The sequence below is a fragment of the Solanum verrucosum genome, unplaced genomic scaffold, assembly GCF_900185275.1.
Source record: "Solanum verrucosum unplaced genomic scaffold, falcon-dt-bn FXZP01000273.1, whole genome shotgun sequence".
NCBI classification, from domain to species: domain Eukaryota; kingdom Viridiplantae; phylum Streptophyta; class Magnoliopsida; order Solanales; family Solanaceae; genus Solanum; species Solanum verrucosum.
Window position 1 is genome coordinate 313,117 of NW_026020163.1, and position 17,597 is coordinate 330,713.

Here is a 17,597-nt window from a genome sequence, read left to right on the forward strand (position 1 = left end):
AAGTATATCAAGTGAACTGTTGATTATGTTATTTGGTTTTAAAACGAAGAGCAAGGACAATTGATGGGTTATTCAGATAGTGAATGGGCAAGAAGCGTTGATGCTACGAAAAGCATTTGTTGATATGCTTTCACACTTGGTTCAGGCATGTTCTCATGAAATTCAAAAAAAGCAAGAGGTGGTAATTCAATCTTCTGCAGAAGCAGAATACGTACATCACCCCGCTGCTGGTGCAACTAATCAGGCTCTAAGATTCTAAGTGATCTGGAGCAAAATCCCAGTGAAGCTACTGTCATTAAGGTTGACAACAGGTCAGCAATATCTATAGCCAAAAATCCATTGCAACATGGGACATAGAAATCATATAAATGTGAAATTTCACGCTAGGGGCAAGCAGAGAAGGATGACGAAGTTAAACAGTATAGTTTTTTCTCTGAAGTTCCAAATGCTAACATATTGAAGTAATATTTGACCTATAAACACGGTACAATTATTCAGCGAAGGGTACAATTATTCAGCTAAGGGTGTTTGACAGATCACCTTCGACACGAAAAACCAAACAATCGATCATATATATATATATATACATCTTCAAGTGGTAACCTGAATACACTAGTTTTATAAGCATTTCTTCAATTTTCCTCATGTATATCTTCAGCAGGTAAGCTCTTCTATCTTTTCTGGAAGTTGAAAACCTTAATAGCCAAAGCAAATGTGACGGCAAAAACAACAGCATATGCAACAGTCACAACTGCAGCTACTCCAATAAAATCATGCTTGAACCCGAAGTAACGCCTAAGGAATTGTTTGGCTGTTTCATCACTATCAGTAATTTTGTTTTGGAGGTCTCCGAATTGTGATGCAACCAAACCATACAATGTCCAGGCAACAGGATCAGCCCAATAGTACCATCTCCACCATATGGGCATACTCTGGTTATTTAAAAGAAAAAACAACGAAAACATGTCATCATATTCAAGCTCCAAAATTGATATTCATGTGAACAAAATGGAAGTGTTTCAAGAACTTACAGGTCGTGGAACAATGAATCCTGAGAAGAGATTCCACATTCCATATCCGGAGACAGAGACAATTTGCGCGACATGTTGATTTGGGGTAATGGCAACGCTCATCATACCATAGAAGGTGAAGTACAAGAGAGTGAAGAACATTATGAACAAGTACCAAAAGAACTTACTCTCTGTCCATTCAAATCCAATCATAGCATAGACGATAACACCAAAGGAAACAGCTTGCACAAAGACATACGGAATTTCAATGAAAGTCTGCAGATTAGAGTTATTTAGACTTTTTAAACCGGAGATTGGCTTGTAAGAAGTTAAATCATCTGCTTACTTGTCCAAGGCATAGGGGATGGCAGAAAACATTCCAGCAGCTCTTTCTCTGTAATATACTGTACGCTCAACGGCTACAACAGGCAATACTGATGATGCATTTTGAAAACCAAGGAAGAAAACAGGAGTATACATTGATCCCAAAGCGTTAAACAGGTCTTGTTTCTTACCCCTATAACACACAGAAATAAGCTTTTAGCATTAAAAATTAAAAGTATTTTCCAGACTATATGAGTACTTGTTTCGTCATATGTTTAGGGACTTACACTTTACTACCAAGATCCCAGAACATTGTCCCAATGGCCAAGGCGATGAAGATTGTAAAGATATATCTGACTGCAGTATAAGCAGGATTACGCCAGTATGACCAATGTTGCTTCCAAAGGCAAGCCATACATTGGTTCCAAAATGGTTGTGCGTATTGATTGTCGAAATGCAGGTCTTTTGTACCAGGGCGAGGCACGCTAAGTTCACTAATCAATGTTTTATTCCTCCTATAAAGGTCTGATTTCTTGTATAAATCAGTAAAATCAACCCCCAACATCGTTTCCTGAGCCGAATTTGTGACTTCTAACATCCAAGTTGCTGGATTGTAGCCATCGTGTATCTTACTTACCCCAGGAATTGACTGAATACAAGAAGAATTAGTTTGTTATTCGATCGTATTAACTTGAAAAATGGGAGGCTCATTTATCTGCTTAGACAACTTACCTCAAAGTATCTGATCAAATGGCAAGAATGGTGACCCAATGGACCAACATATATCTCTTTTCCTCCTCGTTTCATTAGAAATAGCTGCAAAGAGTGGTCTGTATATTAGTATTTGTACAAATATGTCACCTTGACCTATATCAACCCCAAAAGCTAACTCATGACGGGAGGATTGTCCAAGTCCATATAAGCAGATCACTAGTCCATTCCCCAACCAATGTGAGACTTTTACCCACTCTTAACACCCCCTTCAGTCCCAAGCCCAACTAGAGTGTGGACCGGGAGCCCAAACGGGGATGGACTTGGCTCTGATACTATGTAAAGATATCAAAAGAGAAAGAAGACACATTTATTAAATTCACCTCGTCAAAGGCTTCAAAAATGTCGATACTAGGCTGATGGATGGTACAAACAACAGTTCTTCCTGTGTCAACTGTGTTCCTAACAGTTCTCATAACAATTGCAGCAGCTCTTGCATCCAGCCCTGAAGTTGGTTCATCCATGAAAATGATAGAGGGGTTTGCCACTAGTTCCACTGCAATGGTCAACCTTTTGCGTTGCTCGGTTGAGAGACCGTTGACTCCTGGCAGACCAACCAACGCTGACCTTAATGGTGTAAGTTCCACAAGTTCCATAACTTCATCAACAAACATCTACACAAGGATATTAAATAGGAAATGTCATCATTTCCACCTTTATTGCATTTAACTGATATTCAAAAGGAGCCAACCTTTCTGGTCTTTTCATCAACATCAGAAGGTAAACGCAACCAAGCTGAGTATACTAATGACTCATAAACTGTAACATAAGGTGAATGGATATCATTCTGCTCACAGTATCCAGATATACGTGCAAATGTTTCTTGCTTCTTCGGATAGCCAGAGATCTTGATACTACCTTCAATATAACCTCCTGTTTTTCGTCCGGCCATTACATCCATCAACGTTGTTTTTCCAGCACCACTAACTCCCATCAATGCTGTCAAAACACCAGGCCTAAAAGCTCCGCTTACACCATTCAGAAGTACCAATCTATCCTCAGTAGCACCTTGATTTTTCATTTCCTGGAAGTATCATTGGGAAGTTCAGTATCACTGGAAAGTATCATAATATTTGATCCTATAATAATTCCAGCTAGTTACCTGAGGCATGTTAACAGAGTATGTTACTTCATCGAAGGTGATGGAATGTGGTTCGAATGGAAGAACCATTCCCTTTTTCTTATTCTGGTCCTCACTAGTGGACACTTCTTTCTCAGTGTTTGTTGTTTTGGCATCATCACTGTCTTCTGATATCATATCTTGCGGCTTACCAAATGCTGTAGATATTCAACTAAACATTCAATGTATTCACCTTTAAGGAAAAATAAATGGAAAAACTCTAAAGATACTCACGGTTGAGATAAGCGAGTGCAAGACTGTAGAAGATGTTAAAGATGATATTGAATCCAATAAGTGCACCGACACCTATCCAGTACCAGTATGCATTTGGGAAGAACCCTCGGGATCTTACAACTGCAACTCCAAGTGAATCAGTTCCAATTGGTGCAATGTGTTTCCACCTTTTCCCATCAAATTCATTCACAAGAATTGAATTCATAGAATACATCAACGGTGAAGACCAGTAACCCCATATCCACCATTTCTTCACATCATCTACAATATTAGCAGTAGTCGGTTTTAGCAAGATAAAAGCTTCTACAACCACATAAATCAACAAATATACCTCGTGAAAGAACGAATCCACCCAATCCAAATAGTAAAAGCAGAGCAAATGTTCCATATGTATTTGCAACTCCCATGGTCCTTCCAGCAGCCCCAATGAAGCGGCACATTCCTGATGTCATCTGGTTTACTAAATGAGTATCAAGAAATGTTTGAATAATCTGCAGAAGGAAAAAAGGAAACTGTTGAAGTTAACCTGATATTTATGCTGCATCATCTTTATTTTAACCTTACCTTACAGGGCTTGGATCAAATCCGATTACATAGTAAGTGAGGAACACCCAAAGGCCAACTTCAACAAATGCTATAGGGATTTTGAGTATCCATGAGGGCATTGCATAAGCCCATGAAGGGAAAAACAGAAGGTCCCTCTGCTTGTAGAAGATAGGAAGTTTGTAAATTACCAAGCCTATCTCAATCATTCCGCTAAACATAATCAGAATGACTATAAAGAAGAGGGCACCAGCATATTTTCCTCCATCTTCTATAGTATCATGGGGCATCTTAGTACGGAAAAAGAGGGTCATTGTTATGACTGCCATAATCATATTCTGCGAACAGATTTGAGGCATTAGTACTTGCAAGCAAATATGATGAGCCGGAGACGTGAAAATTTAATATTTTTATAGACAAGTGATCACCTGAATGAACTTGAAGATGTAAATAAATGAGTTCCTCTTCATTAGTAAGAGTTCTCGTTCAGTGCAGACCTTTAAGAGTTGTTTCTTCCCTATACCATACTTTTGAGTTGACAAAGCAGCAGGATGGCTTTTGCTCTTGTCATATGAAGCTGCAAGCTCATCCGCGAGTTTCCTCCCAACATGGAACGATTGATATGCCTCAGCAAATTCTTTTGAGGTGATAAACCGGTAAGTTTCATCCTTCCTCACCCAATATTGCTGTTGATCTTTCTTTGAAGTCACCTGCAACAAATTTAAATTTTCACCATCAGAAGGGAAATAGACCATTGCTTGTCAACCTTATTAGTTTTGTAGTTTCTTGTAAGACATACTTCTTGCAAGAAGTCGGCCACGCCTTTTCTATCAGGACATCTGAAGCCCATGGACTCGAAGAAGCCAAGGACATCCTCTCGAGGGCCCTGATAGACAATTTTTTCATCTGATAGTAGAATAATGTCGTGAAACAAGTTGTACGTCTCCGGTGCTGACTGCAAGAGAGATATCACAGCAGTTCCGTTCAAGATTTGCACATATGCACATATTGTCTTAGAGATTTCACTATTGAGTAAGTGGTGGAACTATCCAATCCAGTTGAGATTTCATCCATGAAAAGTGCCTTCGACGGTCCAACAAGCATTTCACAGGTTGTCACGCGCTTCTTTTGTCCTCCTGAAATACCCCTTATCATTTCATCTCCCACCATAGTATCTGCACAAATATCCAGTCCCAAAAGCTGCAGTAGAATACACGAATCACTCAGTTATCAAATTTTCTTCCACCTTCTGATCGTCGGGAATTTCGAGAAAATAGTGAACATCACTTTTTGTTACCTTCAGAACATAATCTGTAACAAAAACGGCTTCTTGTCTCTCTGTTGCTAATGCCTACATTGTCACAAAATAATTATAAGCATTTGTTTTCGAGAAAGAAAATATTCTAGTTGCTTACCTTCATGAAAATATCAATATCAGGATCTGGCTTGATTTTAGCTGCTTTCTCTCTTCTTGACAGTTCAACCAACATCTCTACAAAAAAATTCCGAGAAACATCAATCGATATATCAATCTACGTTAGTTAAATTTCAACACAAAATGATTTTTATTGAACCAGAAGTTTGAAATATAACCATAACGCGAGCCAACTCCCTGGCATCTGGCAGAGAATTCCAAGGTTTCTCTCAGTCATTTCTCCAATGTGTAAATCATACTGGCTAATATAAGCAGCTGTTCTTTGTGGCACAAATTCATTCATTTCATGTCCATTATAGGTCACTTTTCCAGTAACCTGATTTCAGAAAAACAGAAAAAAAAAAAACCAAATACAAACATTTGGTTTGGAGTTTAAGTTCTATGCATTGACAGTCTATGATAAGAACATATTAATTGTTGAACTGATAAAAATGATACTAATCTTTGCAGTCAGTATATATAACTTAAGTCCCTTCGATACGTAGAACTAATGGTGTTACCTTAAGGGCAGAGTCAAGCTTTCCAGCCAAAGCTAATAAAAAAGTAGTTTTCCCACAACCTGGAGGTCCTAAAAGCAAAGTCATTCTGCAAGGCTTAATGATACCACTCACATCATTAAGAATAGTGAGTTTCCTCTTTCGACTCGGTAGAATATGGAGAGAGTTCAACATATCCTATGAATCCAAAACACAAAACAAAAAAATAAGTTACAAACATCCTTTTTGTTAAAGAGAACTGAGATTCGAAATCAAGATTTTCTTTTAGATATATTTTACCTCAAGAAAATTAGTGATAAAGTTGATAAATGTAGGCAAAGCTCTACTTCCTATATATGCATCTGCCTCAATAGTTAAATGCTCATATCTTACTTCTATTTCTGGCAAATCTATCCCTACTCTGTGAAAAGAAATAAAAAATGTTAAATCAAAAGAGAAAAACAACTAGTCATAGATAAACAACAGTATAACAATAACTACGTTTCAATTCTAAGCAAGTCCGACTGCCTATATGAATCTTCATCATCTAAGTCGCTCCATTTAAGACCGTCTAAGTTAAATACTATATTAAAAAAAACTAGTCTTAGATAAACAACAGTATACCAACTACTATGTCCCAATTGTAAGCAAGTCAGATTGACTATATGAATCCTCACAATCCATGCCACTTCGTTTACATATGTCTCAGTTTAATATTTCTCCCTCCATTCCAGTTTATGCAAAACTGGTTCCTTTATTAGTTCGTTAAAGAAAGAATGACACTTTAACTTTTCATTCTACCTTTAGTGAGAAAATTATGTTGCCAGACAAGTGATATGCCATGTCTACAGCCACAAGTTTCGAAAATTTTTCTTTCTTAATCTTCTTGCGCAGTCAAATTATGTTACATAAATTTGTACAAGGAGTATAAAAGTTAGTTTCTTTAACACTATAGATTATCTAGATTTTCTAACAACGTATATATCTCTAACAACTCCTAACGAACATTGAACCTAAAGTAAACTCCGTACACTGCTAAAATGTAATCACAACTATATAGATATTTTTCGTCCACCAAAGACGACAGAAGGTTCATCAACTTACCTGTCAATTCTTTGCCTGAGTTTCAACAAGAGCTTCTCATTATCCTCTTCTGCAACTTTGACAAGCCTTTCAAGCAACTTGTTTCTTTCTTGAAGGCCAATATCATGTATATCAATTTCAGCAGATGCACCTTGTGATCCAAACAAGAGACCTTTTCTCAAACAATCAAACGTTGGAAGTTTTTCAAGAGCTGCCCATTTAAGAGCCTCTTCATCATCTTCGTCCCTCGTGGAATGATTAAAAATCTCCCCATCATTGCTAGTCCACCTAGAGTTGTTAGTACTATTCCCCTTTAAACTTAAGCTCCCTTTCAAACTATTTCCCCTGATTATTCTTTCTCTCAAACTAGTACCTCTTGAATTTGTTGGCTCCATTTTGAACCAAACAAAGTTAGTTAAGTGTGTTGCTAAAGTTTAAAAGCTAAGGGATTATTATATAATAGCAAGTAGAAAAGGAGGGGGGCTATTGAATAATAAATAGTTTGACAAAAAAAATTAATTTTGCCCAATGCTTTTGAATATACTTTATTAACTCAATCGCCTAGTGTGCATCTAAAGAGTAGCGGTTGGGGATTAAAAAAAAGACTATCAGACATTAATTATACGGAACAGGAAGAAGTCGGTTTTACTAATATTAAAACTAAAAACAAGCATACATCAGTTCTTCATTGGTTTGGATCTTATCGATTTTTTTGGTTTTTTGTCATTTTTTTTAAACAGAGACATTTTATTGTACCCACACTCAAAGGAAGACCACAAGCTCAGAGCTCGACGAAATAGAAAGTTTCAAACATGTTGAAAATGGGGTTAGCAGTGATATTTCGGCGACTATATTCCAGACAATTACTTTATAAGAAAATTGTCATTTACAAATAGATCTTGATGGTATTAATTGAAATAAATAGTGAGGAATAGTTTAAGGACTCAGTTTAAAAACAAAGTTATTTTTAAACGTAAAATAGATATTTAGACTTATATATCAAATTAAAGATTATAAATCAAATTAGAATGTCAAGGCAAAGAACTAATCTACAAGCCAAAAGTGTGTAACTATGATTTTTAGATTGACATTTATATAATCGATTGGTCCCGATTTTTTTCTATTACTTTTTGCTTAAAACCAAAACCAAACCAAAGCTTGTCAATTGTTAAAATTGCATAAAACAAACAACAACAACAAAAAGTATTCTTTTCCAATTTGATTCGATTTTTGGTTTGGTTTTATTTTTTGGTGTAACAACTCTAGTGATCCAGGCCAACTTTATTGGCCACTCTGGTTATATATTGTAGTATCTAAAACCATCAAAGTTTTCTGCTAGAATTAAAATGCTTAAGAATTGACATTAATTGGGACATTAAATATTTTGTTACTCTATATATTTATGTTAGGTTCAATCTATTTTCTTTTGTTGACTCTACATCTTTAAGAGTTGTATATCTTCTTATAACATTGCATATCTTCTGATCTTTTTTTCTATCCTCTTATAGACTCCTTAGTCGTTCAAAGACGACTCAATAGAATTGATAATCTGGAGTCGAATTCTAATAAAAGATCTCAAACTTTTTTTCGAAAAGAAAAAAAAAACACTAGATTTTGATTTAAAGTTAATAATTTTTCTTATAATCAATTTCTTCTAATAATTTTAGTTGATAGACAATATATCCATTTAACCTCTCTTGTATGCATCATTAAAGAGTTGGGCACGTCCAACTATCATTCAACTTCGATTAATTAATGACGGATTTTTCCTCTTCTATTTTTTGGCCATTATTTCAGTTTTCATTTTGACGCCTCAACTAAGACCAGTACTTGATAAACATTAAAAACAGAGATGTCAAACTTCATTATTTCGATTCAGATTAGTCTTACACATTAGCTTCGACTTCCTGAAAGTTCAAGAATACCAAAATAGTTACAAAATCGATTCAAACTAATGAACTTACAAAATCAACGGGACATTTCACTGCATAGTAATGCGATACAAAACAAACAGAACATATATATATATATATACTTCTTCAAGTGGTAACCTGAATACACAGGTAAGCTCTTCTATCTCTTCTGGAAGTTGAAAACCTTAATAGCCAAAGCAAATGTGAAGGCAAAAACAACAGCATATGCAACAGTCACAAATGCAACTACTCCAAGAAAATCATGCTTGAACCCGAAGTAACGCCTCAAGAAATGTTTGGCTGTTTCATCACTATCAGTAAGTTTATCTTGGAGGTCTCCGAATTGCGATGCAACCAAACCATACAATGTCCAGGCAACAGGACAAGCCCAATAGTACCATCTCCACCATATGGGCATACTCTGGTTATTTAAAAACAATGAAAACATGTCATCATTTTCAAGCTCTAAATTGATTTTCATGTAGAACAAAATGGAATAGTTTCAAGAACTTACAGGTCGTGGAATCATGAATCCTGAGAAAAGATTCCACATTGCATAGCCGAAGAGAGAGACAATTTGCGCAATATTTTGATTTGGGGAAACGGCAACGCTCATCATACCATAGAAGGTGAAGTACAAGAGAGTGAAATACATGATAAACAAGTACCAAAAGAACTTGGTCACTGTCCATTCAAATCCGATCATAGCATAGATGATAACACCATAGGTAACAGCTTGCACAAAGACATATGGTATTTCAATGAAAGCCTGCAAATTAAAATTATTTCTTTTTAGACTTTTTAAACCAGAAATTGGCTTATAAGAAGTTAGAGCCTCTGCTTACTTGTCCAAAGGCATATGGGAGGGCAGAATACATTCCAGCAGCTCTTTCTCTGTAAAATACTGTACGCTCAACGGCTACAACAGGCATCACTGATGATGCATTTTGAAAACCAAGGAAGAGAACTGGAGCATACATAGATCCCATAGCGTTAAATAGGTCTTGGCTCTTACCGCTGTAATACCAAAAAAATAAGCTTTTAGCATTAATAACTGAAAGCATTTTCCAGATTATGAGTACTTGTTCCGTCATATGTTTGGACTTACACTTTAGTACCAAGATCCCAGAACATTGTCCCAATGGCCAAGGCGATGATGATTGTAAAGATATATCTGACTGCAGTATAAGCAGGATTACGCCAGTATGACCAATGTTGCTTCCAAAGGCAAGCCATACATTGGGTCCAAAATGGTTGTGAGTATTGATTGTTGAAATGCAGGTCTTTTGTACCAGGGCCAGGCACGCTAAGTTCTCTAATCAATATTTTGTTCCTCATGTAAAGATCTGATTTCTTGTATAAATCGGTGAAATCAAGCCCCAACATCATTTCTTGAGCTGAGTTTGTGACTTCTAACATCCAAGTTGCTGGATTGTAGCCATCTTGTATTTTACTTACCCCAGGAATTGACTGAATACAAGAAGAATTAGTTTGTTATTCAATCGTATTAACTTGAAAAACGGGAGGCTCATTTATCTGCTTAGGCAACTTACCTCAAAGTATCTGATCAAATGGCAAGAATGGTGACCCAATGGACCAACATATATCTCTTTTCCTCCTCGTTTCATTAGAAATAGCTGCAAAGAGTGGTCTTCATATTAGTATTCAATGTCAAAAGAGAAAGATGACATTTATTAAATTCACCTCATCAAAGGCTTCAAAAATGTCGATACTAGGTTGATGGATGGTACAAACAACGGTTCTTCCTGTGTCAACTGTGTTCCTAACAGTTCTCATAACAATTGCAGCAGCTCTTGCATCCAACCCCGAAGTTGGTTCATCCATGAAAATGATAGAGGGGTTTGCCACTAGTTCTACTGCAATGGTCAACCTTTTGCGTTGCTCAGTTGAGAGACCATTGACTCCTGGAAGACCAACCAAGGCTGACCTTAATGGTGTAAGCTCCACAAGTTCCATAACTTCATCAACAAACATCTGCACAAGGATATTAAATAGGAAATGTCATATGATTTCCACATTAACTGCATTTAACTTATATTCAAAAGGAGCCAACCTTTCTGGTCTTTTCATCAACATCAGAAGGTAAACGCAACCAAGCTGAGTATACTAATGACTCATAAACTGTAACATAAGGTGAATGGATATCATTCTGTTCACAGTATCCGGATATACGTGCAAATGTTTCTTGGTTCTTCGGATAGCCAGATATCTTGATACTACCCTCAATATATCCTCCTGTTTTTCGTCCGGCCAATACATCCATTAACGTTGTTTTTCCAGCGCCACTAACTCCCATCAATGCTGTCAAAACACCGGGCCTGAAAGCTCCACATACACCATTCAGAAGTACCAATCTATCTTCAGTGACACCTTGATTTTTCATTTCCTGGAAGTATCATTGGAAAGTTAAGTATTATAATTTTTTTATCCTACAACAATTCCTAGCTAGTTACCTGAGGCATGTCAACAGAGTATGTAACTTCATCGAAGGTTATAGAATGCGGTTCAAATGGAAGAACCATTCCCTTTTTCTTATTCTGGCCCTCACTAGTGGACACTTCTTTCTCAGTGCTCGTTGTTTTGGCATCATCACTGTCTTCTGATATCATACCTTGCGGCTTACCAAATGCTGTAGATATTCAACTAAACATTCAATGTTTTCACCTTTAGGGGAAATGAAAGGTGAAACTCTAAAGATACTCACGGTTGAGATAAGCTAGTGCAAGACTGTAGCAGATGTTAAAGACGATTGTGAATCCAATTAGTGCACCGACGCCTATCCAGTACCAGTATGCATTTGTGAAGAACCCTCGAGATCTTACAACTGCAACTCCAAGTGAATCAGTTCCAATTGGTGCAATTTGTTTCCACCTTTTTCCACCAAATTCATTCACAAGAATTGAATTCATAGAATACATCATTGGTGATGACCAGTAACCCCATAGCCACCATTTCTTCACATCATCTACAATATCAGCAGTAGTCTGTTAGCAGTAGTTGGTTTTAGCAAGATTAAAGCTTCTACTAACACATAAATCACCAAATATACCTCGTGAAAGAACGAATCCACCCAATGCAAACTGTAAAAGCAGAACAAATGTTCCAAATGTATTAGCAACTCCCATGGTCCTTCCAGTTGCCCCAATGAAGCGGAACAATCCTGACGCCATCTGGTTTACTAATATGAGTAGCAAAAACTGTTTGAAAAATCTGCAAAAATAGACTCATGTTAAGTAATCACAGGAAAAAGGAAACTGTTGAAGGTAACCTGATCTTTATACTGCATCATCTATTTCTTCTCTTACCTTGCAGGGCTCGGATCAAATCCGATGACATAGTAAGTGAGGAACACCCAAAGTCCAACTTCAACAAATGTTATAGGGATTTTGAGTATCCATGTGGGCATTGCATAAGCCCATGAAGGGTAAAAGAGAAGGTCCCTTTGCTTGTAGAAGACAGGAAGTTTGTAAATTGTCAGGGCGATCTCAGCCATTCCGTTAAACATAATCATAGTGACTACAAAAAAGAGGGCACCAACATATTTTACTCCATCTTCAATTCTATCACGCGGCATCTTAGTACGGAAAAAGAGAGTCATTGATATGAGTGCCATAATTGTAAGCTGTGAACAGATCAAAACCATGAGGCATTAGTACTTGCGAGCAAATATGATGAGCCGGAGACTTGAAATTTAATATTTTCATTGACAAGTTGTCACCTGAATGAACTTGAAGATGTAAACAAATGAGTTCCTCTTCATTAGTAAGAATTCTCGTTCAGTGCAGACCTTTAAGAGTTGTTTCTTCCCTATACCATACTTTTGAGTTGACAAAGCAGCAGGATGGCTTTTACTCTTGTCATATGAAGCTGCAAGATCATCCACGAGTTTCCTTCCAACATGGAACGATTGATATGCTTCAGCAAATTCTTTTGACGTGATAAACCGGTAAGTTTCATCCCTCCTCACCCAATATTGCTGTTGATCTTTCTTTGAAGTCACCTGCAATGAATTTAAATTTCCACCATCAGAAGGGAAAATAGATCAATCATTGTCAACCTTATTAGTTTATTGTAAGACATACTTCTTGCAAGAAGTCGGCCACGCCTTTTCTATCAGGACATTTGAAACCCATGGACTCGAAGAAGCCAAGCACATCCTCTCGAGGGCCCTGATAGACAATTTTCCCATCTGATAACAGAATAATGTCGTCAAACAAGTTGTACGTCTCGGGTGCTGGCTGCAAGAGAGATATCACAGCAGTTCCGTGCAAGATTTGCACAGATTGTCTTAGTGAGTTCACTATTGAGTAAGTAGTGGAACTATCCAATCCAGTTGAGATTTCATCCATGAAAAGTGCCTTTGACGGTCCAACGAGCATTTCACCGGTTGTCACACGCTTCTTTTGTCCTCCTGAAATTCCCCTTATCATTTCATCTCCCACCATAGTATCTGCACAAATATCCAGCCCCAAAAGCTGCAGTGGAATACACAAATCACTTAGTTATCAAATTTTCCTCAGCCTTCTGATAGTCGGAAATTTTGAGAAATTAGTGAAACATATTTCTGTTACCTTCAGAACATATTCTGTAACAAAATTGGCTTCTTGTCCCTCTGCAGCTAATGCCTACATTGTCACAAAATAATTATAAGCATTTGTTTTAGAGAAAGGAAATATTCTAGTTGCTTACCTTCATGAAAATATCAATATCAGGATCTGGCTTGATTTTAGCTTCTTTCTCTCTTCTTGTCAGTTCAACCAACATCTCTGCAAAAACAATTCCGAGAAACATCAATCGATATATCATCCACGTTAGTTAAATTTCAACACAAAATGTTTTTTTTAAAGAACAAGAAGTTTGAAATATGATCAAGATTCATTACAACAAAAACAACTTTTAGCGGCAATAAATATGCATATTAATAAAGAGTGCTAAAGACTTTACTAGCATTAATTAATTGTCAATGGATCCAATATCGCTATAGGCTTTAGGGACATTTACAAACCGTGCTAAATGCCTCTAAAAAAACATATATAGTGGCAATTAAGTTATTGTCGTTAATTAATTGCCACTAAAGATAATTTTTGGGTTTAGTGATTAAGAAAAAAGGAAAGAAATTCTAACCATAGCTCGATCCAACTCCCTGGCATCTGGCAGAGAATTCCAAGGTTTCTCTCACAGTCATTTCTCCAATATGTAAATCATACTGGCTAATATAAGCAGCTGTTCTTTGCGGCACAAACTCATTCATTTCATGTCCATTATAGGTCACTTTTCCAGTAACCTGATTTCCAAATAACAAAAAAGCAACCACACAAACAAATGTTTGGTTTGGAGTTTGAGTTTTATGCATTGACAGTCTATAATAAGAAGTATATATTAATTGTTGGAACGACAAAAATGACAACTAATCTTTGAACTATCAGTATATATATAGCTTAAATCCCTTCGATACGTAGAACTAATGGTGTTACCTTAAGGGCAGAGTCAAGCTTTCCGGCCAAAGCTAATAATAATGTAGTTTTCCCGGAACTTGGAGGTCCTAAAAGCAAAGTCAATCTGCGAGGCCTAATGATACCACTCACATCATTAAGAATAGTTAGTTTCCTCTTTCGACTCGGTAGGATATGGAGAGGGTTCAATATATCCTATGAATCCAAAAAAATAAAAAGTTAGTTACAAACATCCTTTTTGTTAAAGAGAATTGAGATTCGAAATCAAGATTTTCTTTTAGATAGATTTTACCTCAAGAAAATTAGAGATAAAGTTGATAAATGTAGGCAAAGCTCTACTTCCTATATATGCATCTGCCTCAATAGTTAAATGCTCATATCTTACTTCTATTTCTGGCAAATCTATCCCAACTCTGTGAAAAGAAAAAAGAATTGTCAAACAACTAGTCATAGATAATCAACAGCATCACAATAACTACGTCTCAATTCTAACCAAGTCGGACTAATGACAATATGAATCATCATCGTCCATGTCGTTCCATTTAAGTCAGTCTCAATTAAATATTATAAAAACAAATTAGTCTTAGATAAACAACAGCTTAACAACTACAACGTCTCAGTTTGTAAGCAAGACATTTGACTATATGAATCCTCACTATTCATGCCACTTTGTTTACATATGTCTCAGTTACATATTAATATTTCCTTATTAATTCATTACAGAAAGAATGATACATTTTTATACCTAGAAACACCAAACTTAGCTTTTTATTCTACCTTTCGTGAGAAACTTCTGTAGCCACACAAGTGATATGACATGTTTAAGGCAGCGAGTTTCAGAAGTTCTACAGCCACATTATGACATATTTAAGACCACAAGCTTCTAACAACGTATGTATATATCTCTAATAAGTCCTAAAGACTCCTAACGAACATTGCTGATATTTAATCACAGTTAAATGGTGTCGTCTATATAGTTATTTTTCGTCCATCAAAGATGACAGAAGATATATACATTCACTTACCTGTCAATTCTTTGCCTGAGTTTCAACAAGAGCTTCTCATTATCCTCATCTGCAACTTTGACAAGCCTTTCAAGCAACTTGTTTCTTTCTTGAAAACCAATATCATGTATATCAATTTCAGCAGATGCACCTTGTGATCCAAACAAGAGACCTTTTCTCAAACGATCAAACGTTGGAAGTTTTTCAAGAGCTGCCCATTTAAGAGCCTCTTCATCATCTTCGTCCCTCGTGGAACGATTAAAAATCTCCCCATCATTGCCACTCCACCTGGAGTTATTAGTACTATTCCTCTTTGAACTTAAGCTCCCTCTCAAACTACTTCCCCTGATTATTTTTTCTCTCAAACTAGTACCTCTTGAATTAGTTGGCTCCATTTTGAACCAAACAAAGTTAGTTAAGTTTAAAAGCTAAGGGATTATTATATAATAGCAAGAACAAAAAGGATGGGGGCATGCAATTGAATAGTATATGGTTTTAGAAAAACTAATTTTGCCCAAATTCTTTTAAATATACTTTTTCTAAAACTATTGACTAGTGCACACCTAAAGAGTAGCTAGCGGCCGGGGACTAAAAAAAAAGGACTATTTGTCATTAACAATTTGCTAGGTGTGTTCATAGATGCTTTCAGCAGCTATCCGCTCTGCACTTGGTTATTCAGCGTTTATCGTGGATACGATAACTGGTAATGTGTCCCTCCCACAATTGTACCCACATTCAAAGAAGGACCACAAGCTCGGAGCTCAACAAACAGAAAGTTTTAGCATGTTGAAAATGAGGTTAGCAGTGATATTTAATTTGGCAACTATATTCAAGCATAACACTATCAAGTATTTACTTTTTAAGAAAAATGTTTGTTTACCAATAGATCTTGATGGTAATAATTGTAATAAATAGTGATGAATAATTTAACGCAAAGTTATTTTTAACATGAAATTGAGTTTTTTACTTATATATCAAAATAAAGATTACAAATCAAATTAGAATGTCAAGGCAAAGTACTACTACAAGCCAAAAGTGTGTAACTAACTAACTATGATTTTTAGATTGGTATTTATCTAATCGATTTGGTCTGGATTTTTTCTATTACTTTTTGCTTAAAATTGAAATTTGTCCATTCTTTAAATTGAAAAATCAAACCAAACAAACCGGCCCTATGTGTCATATTAAACCAAAAAAAAAAAAAAAAAACCTAACCAAACCAAACAACGAAAAAAATGTCTCTCAATTGATTCGTTTTTGTTATTTGATTCGATTTTTCGATGTAACAACTCGACTTTATTGGTCATTCTGGTTATACTCCCTCTGTCCTTAATTACTTGTCCACTTTTGAATTGACACACCAATTAAGAAAACAATTAATGACATAGTGAGTTTACCATTTTACCCTATTAATTATGAAGTAGATGAAAAGTTTTACATTTTTCAAAGTAATTAATCATTTAATTGAGGGTATAACAGGTAAAAAAAAATTGTCCTTTCTTGATTTGTCAGAATGGACAAGTAATTAGGAACAACTATAAAAGGAAAAATGAACAAGTAATTAAGGACAGAGGGAGAAGGAGTATACTGTAGTATATCAGCATCCAAAACCATCAATTTTTTCCAGAATGACAGTACTAGGAAGTTGGAACAATAAATATTTTGCTACTGATCCTATATATTTATGTTGGGTCCAATCTATTTTATTTTATGTTATTTTTAGTTGTACTCTACATCATCTAGAGATTACAAAAGTCAGAATAAACTATTAAAAATCTAGTGGGAACTCTTCTAATATTTTTTCCTATCCACTTATAGACTCCTTACTCCTTAGTCGATCAGAAACGATTCAATAAAATTGATTATTTGAAGTCAAATTTTAATAAAAGATCTTAAACTCTGTATCGTAAAGAGTTAGGCATGTCCAACTCTTATTCATATTTTGAGGAGGTTAATTAGGCACTTAGTCCTGCCACCTCAAGTTGTATCTCTTTGCGTATTATTGATTTTATGTAAGATATTTCGTTAGTAATTTTAAAAATTCAAATATTTTTATTTGTTATGTATATTGATAAGAGTATTATCTTTTATTTATGTTGTTTTACTTTAATAAGATTATACAAATATCATGCCCCTAATTGATTACCACAATCATCTCTATTAAATGAAGGTGTACGTTTTGGCTATTTGTTTTCTTTAATAATGCTGTT

General features: G+C 35.8%; 1 protein-coding gene and 1 long non-coding RNA gene across 5 annotated transcripts; one reads left to right on the forward strand and one right to left on the reverse strand.

The window, feature by feature from the left end:
* Nucleotides 1-577: 577 nt before the first annotated feature.
* On the reverse strand, nucleotides 578-15,802 carry LOC125828479 (pleiotropic drug resistance protein 1-like). 4 transcript variants are annotated; one of them, XM_049507772.1, is made up of 20 exons: nucleotides 15,409-15,802; nucleotides 14,676-14,796; nucleotides 14,405-14,578; nucleotides 14,055-14,214; nucleotides 13,620-13,696; nucleotides 13,502-13,555; nucleotides 13,013-13,405; nucleotides 12,649-12,930; nucleotides 12,236-12,552; nucleotides 11,980-12,140; nucleotides 11,635-11,895; nucleotides 11,384-11,559; nucleotides 10,984-11,316; nucleotides 10,614-10,904; nucleotides 10,463-10,546; nucleotides 10,018-10,379; nucleotides 9,755-9,926; nucleotides 9,424-9,678; nucleotides 9,094-9,330; nucleotides 578-695 (listed from the first exon to the last, which is right to left on the reverse strand). In XM_049507772.1, the coding sequence occupies exons 1-20, from the start codon at nucleotides 15,780-15,782 to the stop codon at nucleotides 672-674; spliced, it is 4,308 nt and encodes a 1,435-aa protein (XP_049363729.1). In that variant the 5' UTR covers nucleotides 15,783-15,802; the 3' UTR covers nucleotides 578-671. The 4 variants fall into 4 exon arrangements, with proteins under 4 accessions (XP_049363729.1, XP_049363732.1, XP_049363731.1 ...); XM_049507775.1 differs by lacking the exons at nucleotides 9,094-9,330; nucleotides 9,424-9,678 and adding an exon at nucleotides 1,032-1,286 and having other exon boundaries at nucleotides 578-932; XM_049507774.1 differs by lacking the exon at nucleotides 9,094-9,330 and having other exon boundaries at nucleotides 578-932.
* On the forward strand, nucleotides 1,055-9,631 carry LOC125828525 (uncharacterized). The gene is made up of 2 exons (XR_007443052.1): nucleotides 1,055-1,146; nucleotides 9,539-9,631. It is a non-coding gene; the product is annotated as an uncharacterized LOC125828525 (long non-coding RNA).
* Nucleotides 15,803-17,597: the final 1,795 nt, after the last annotated feature.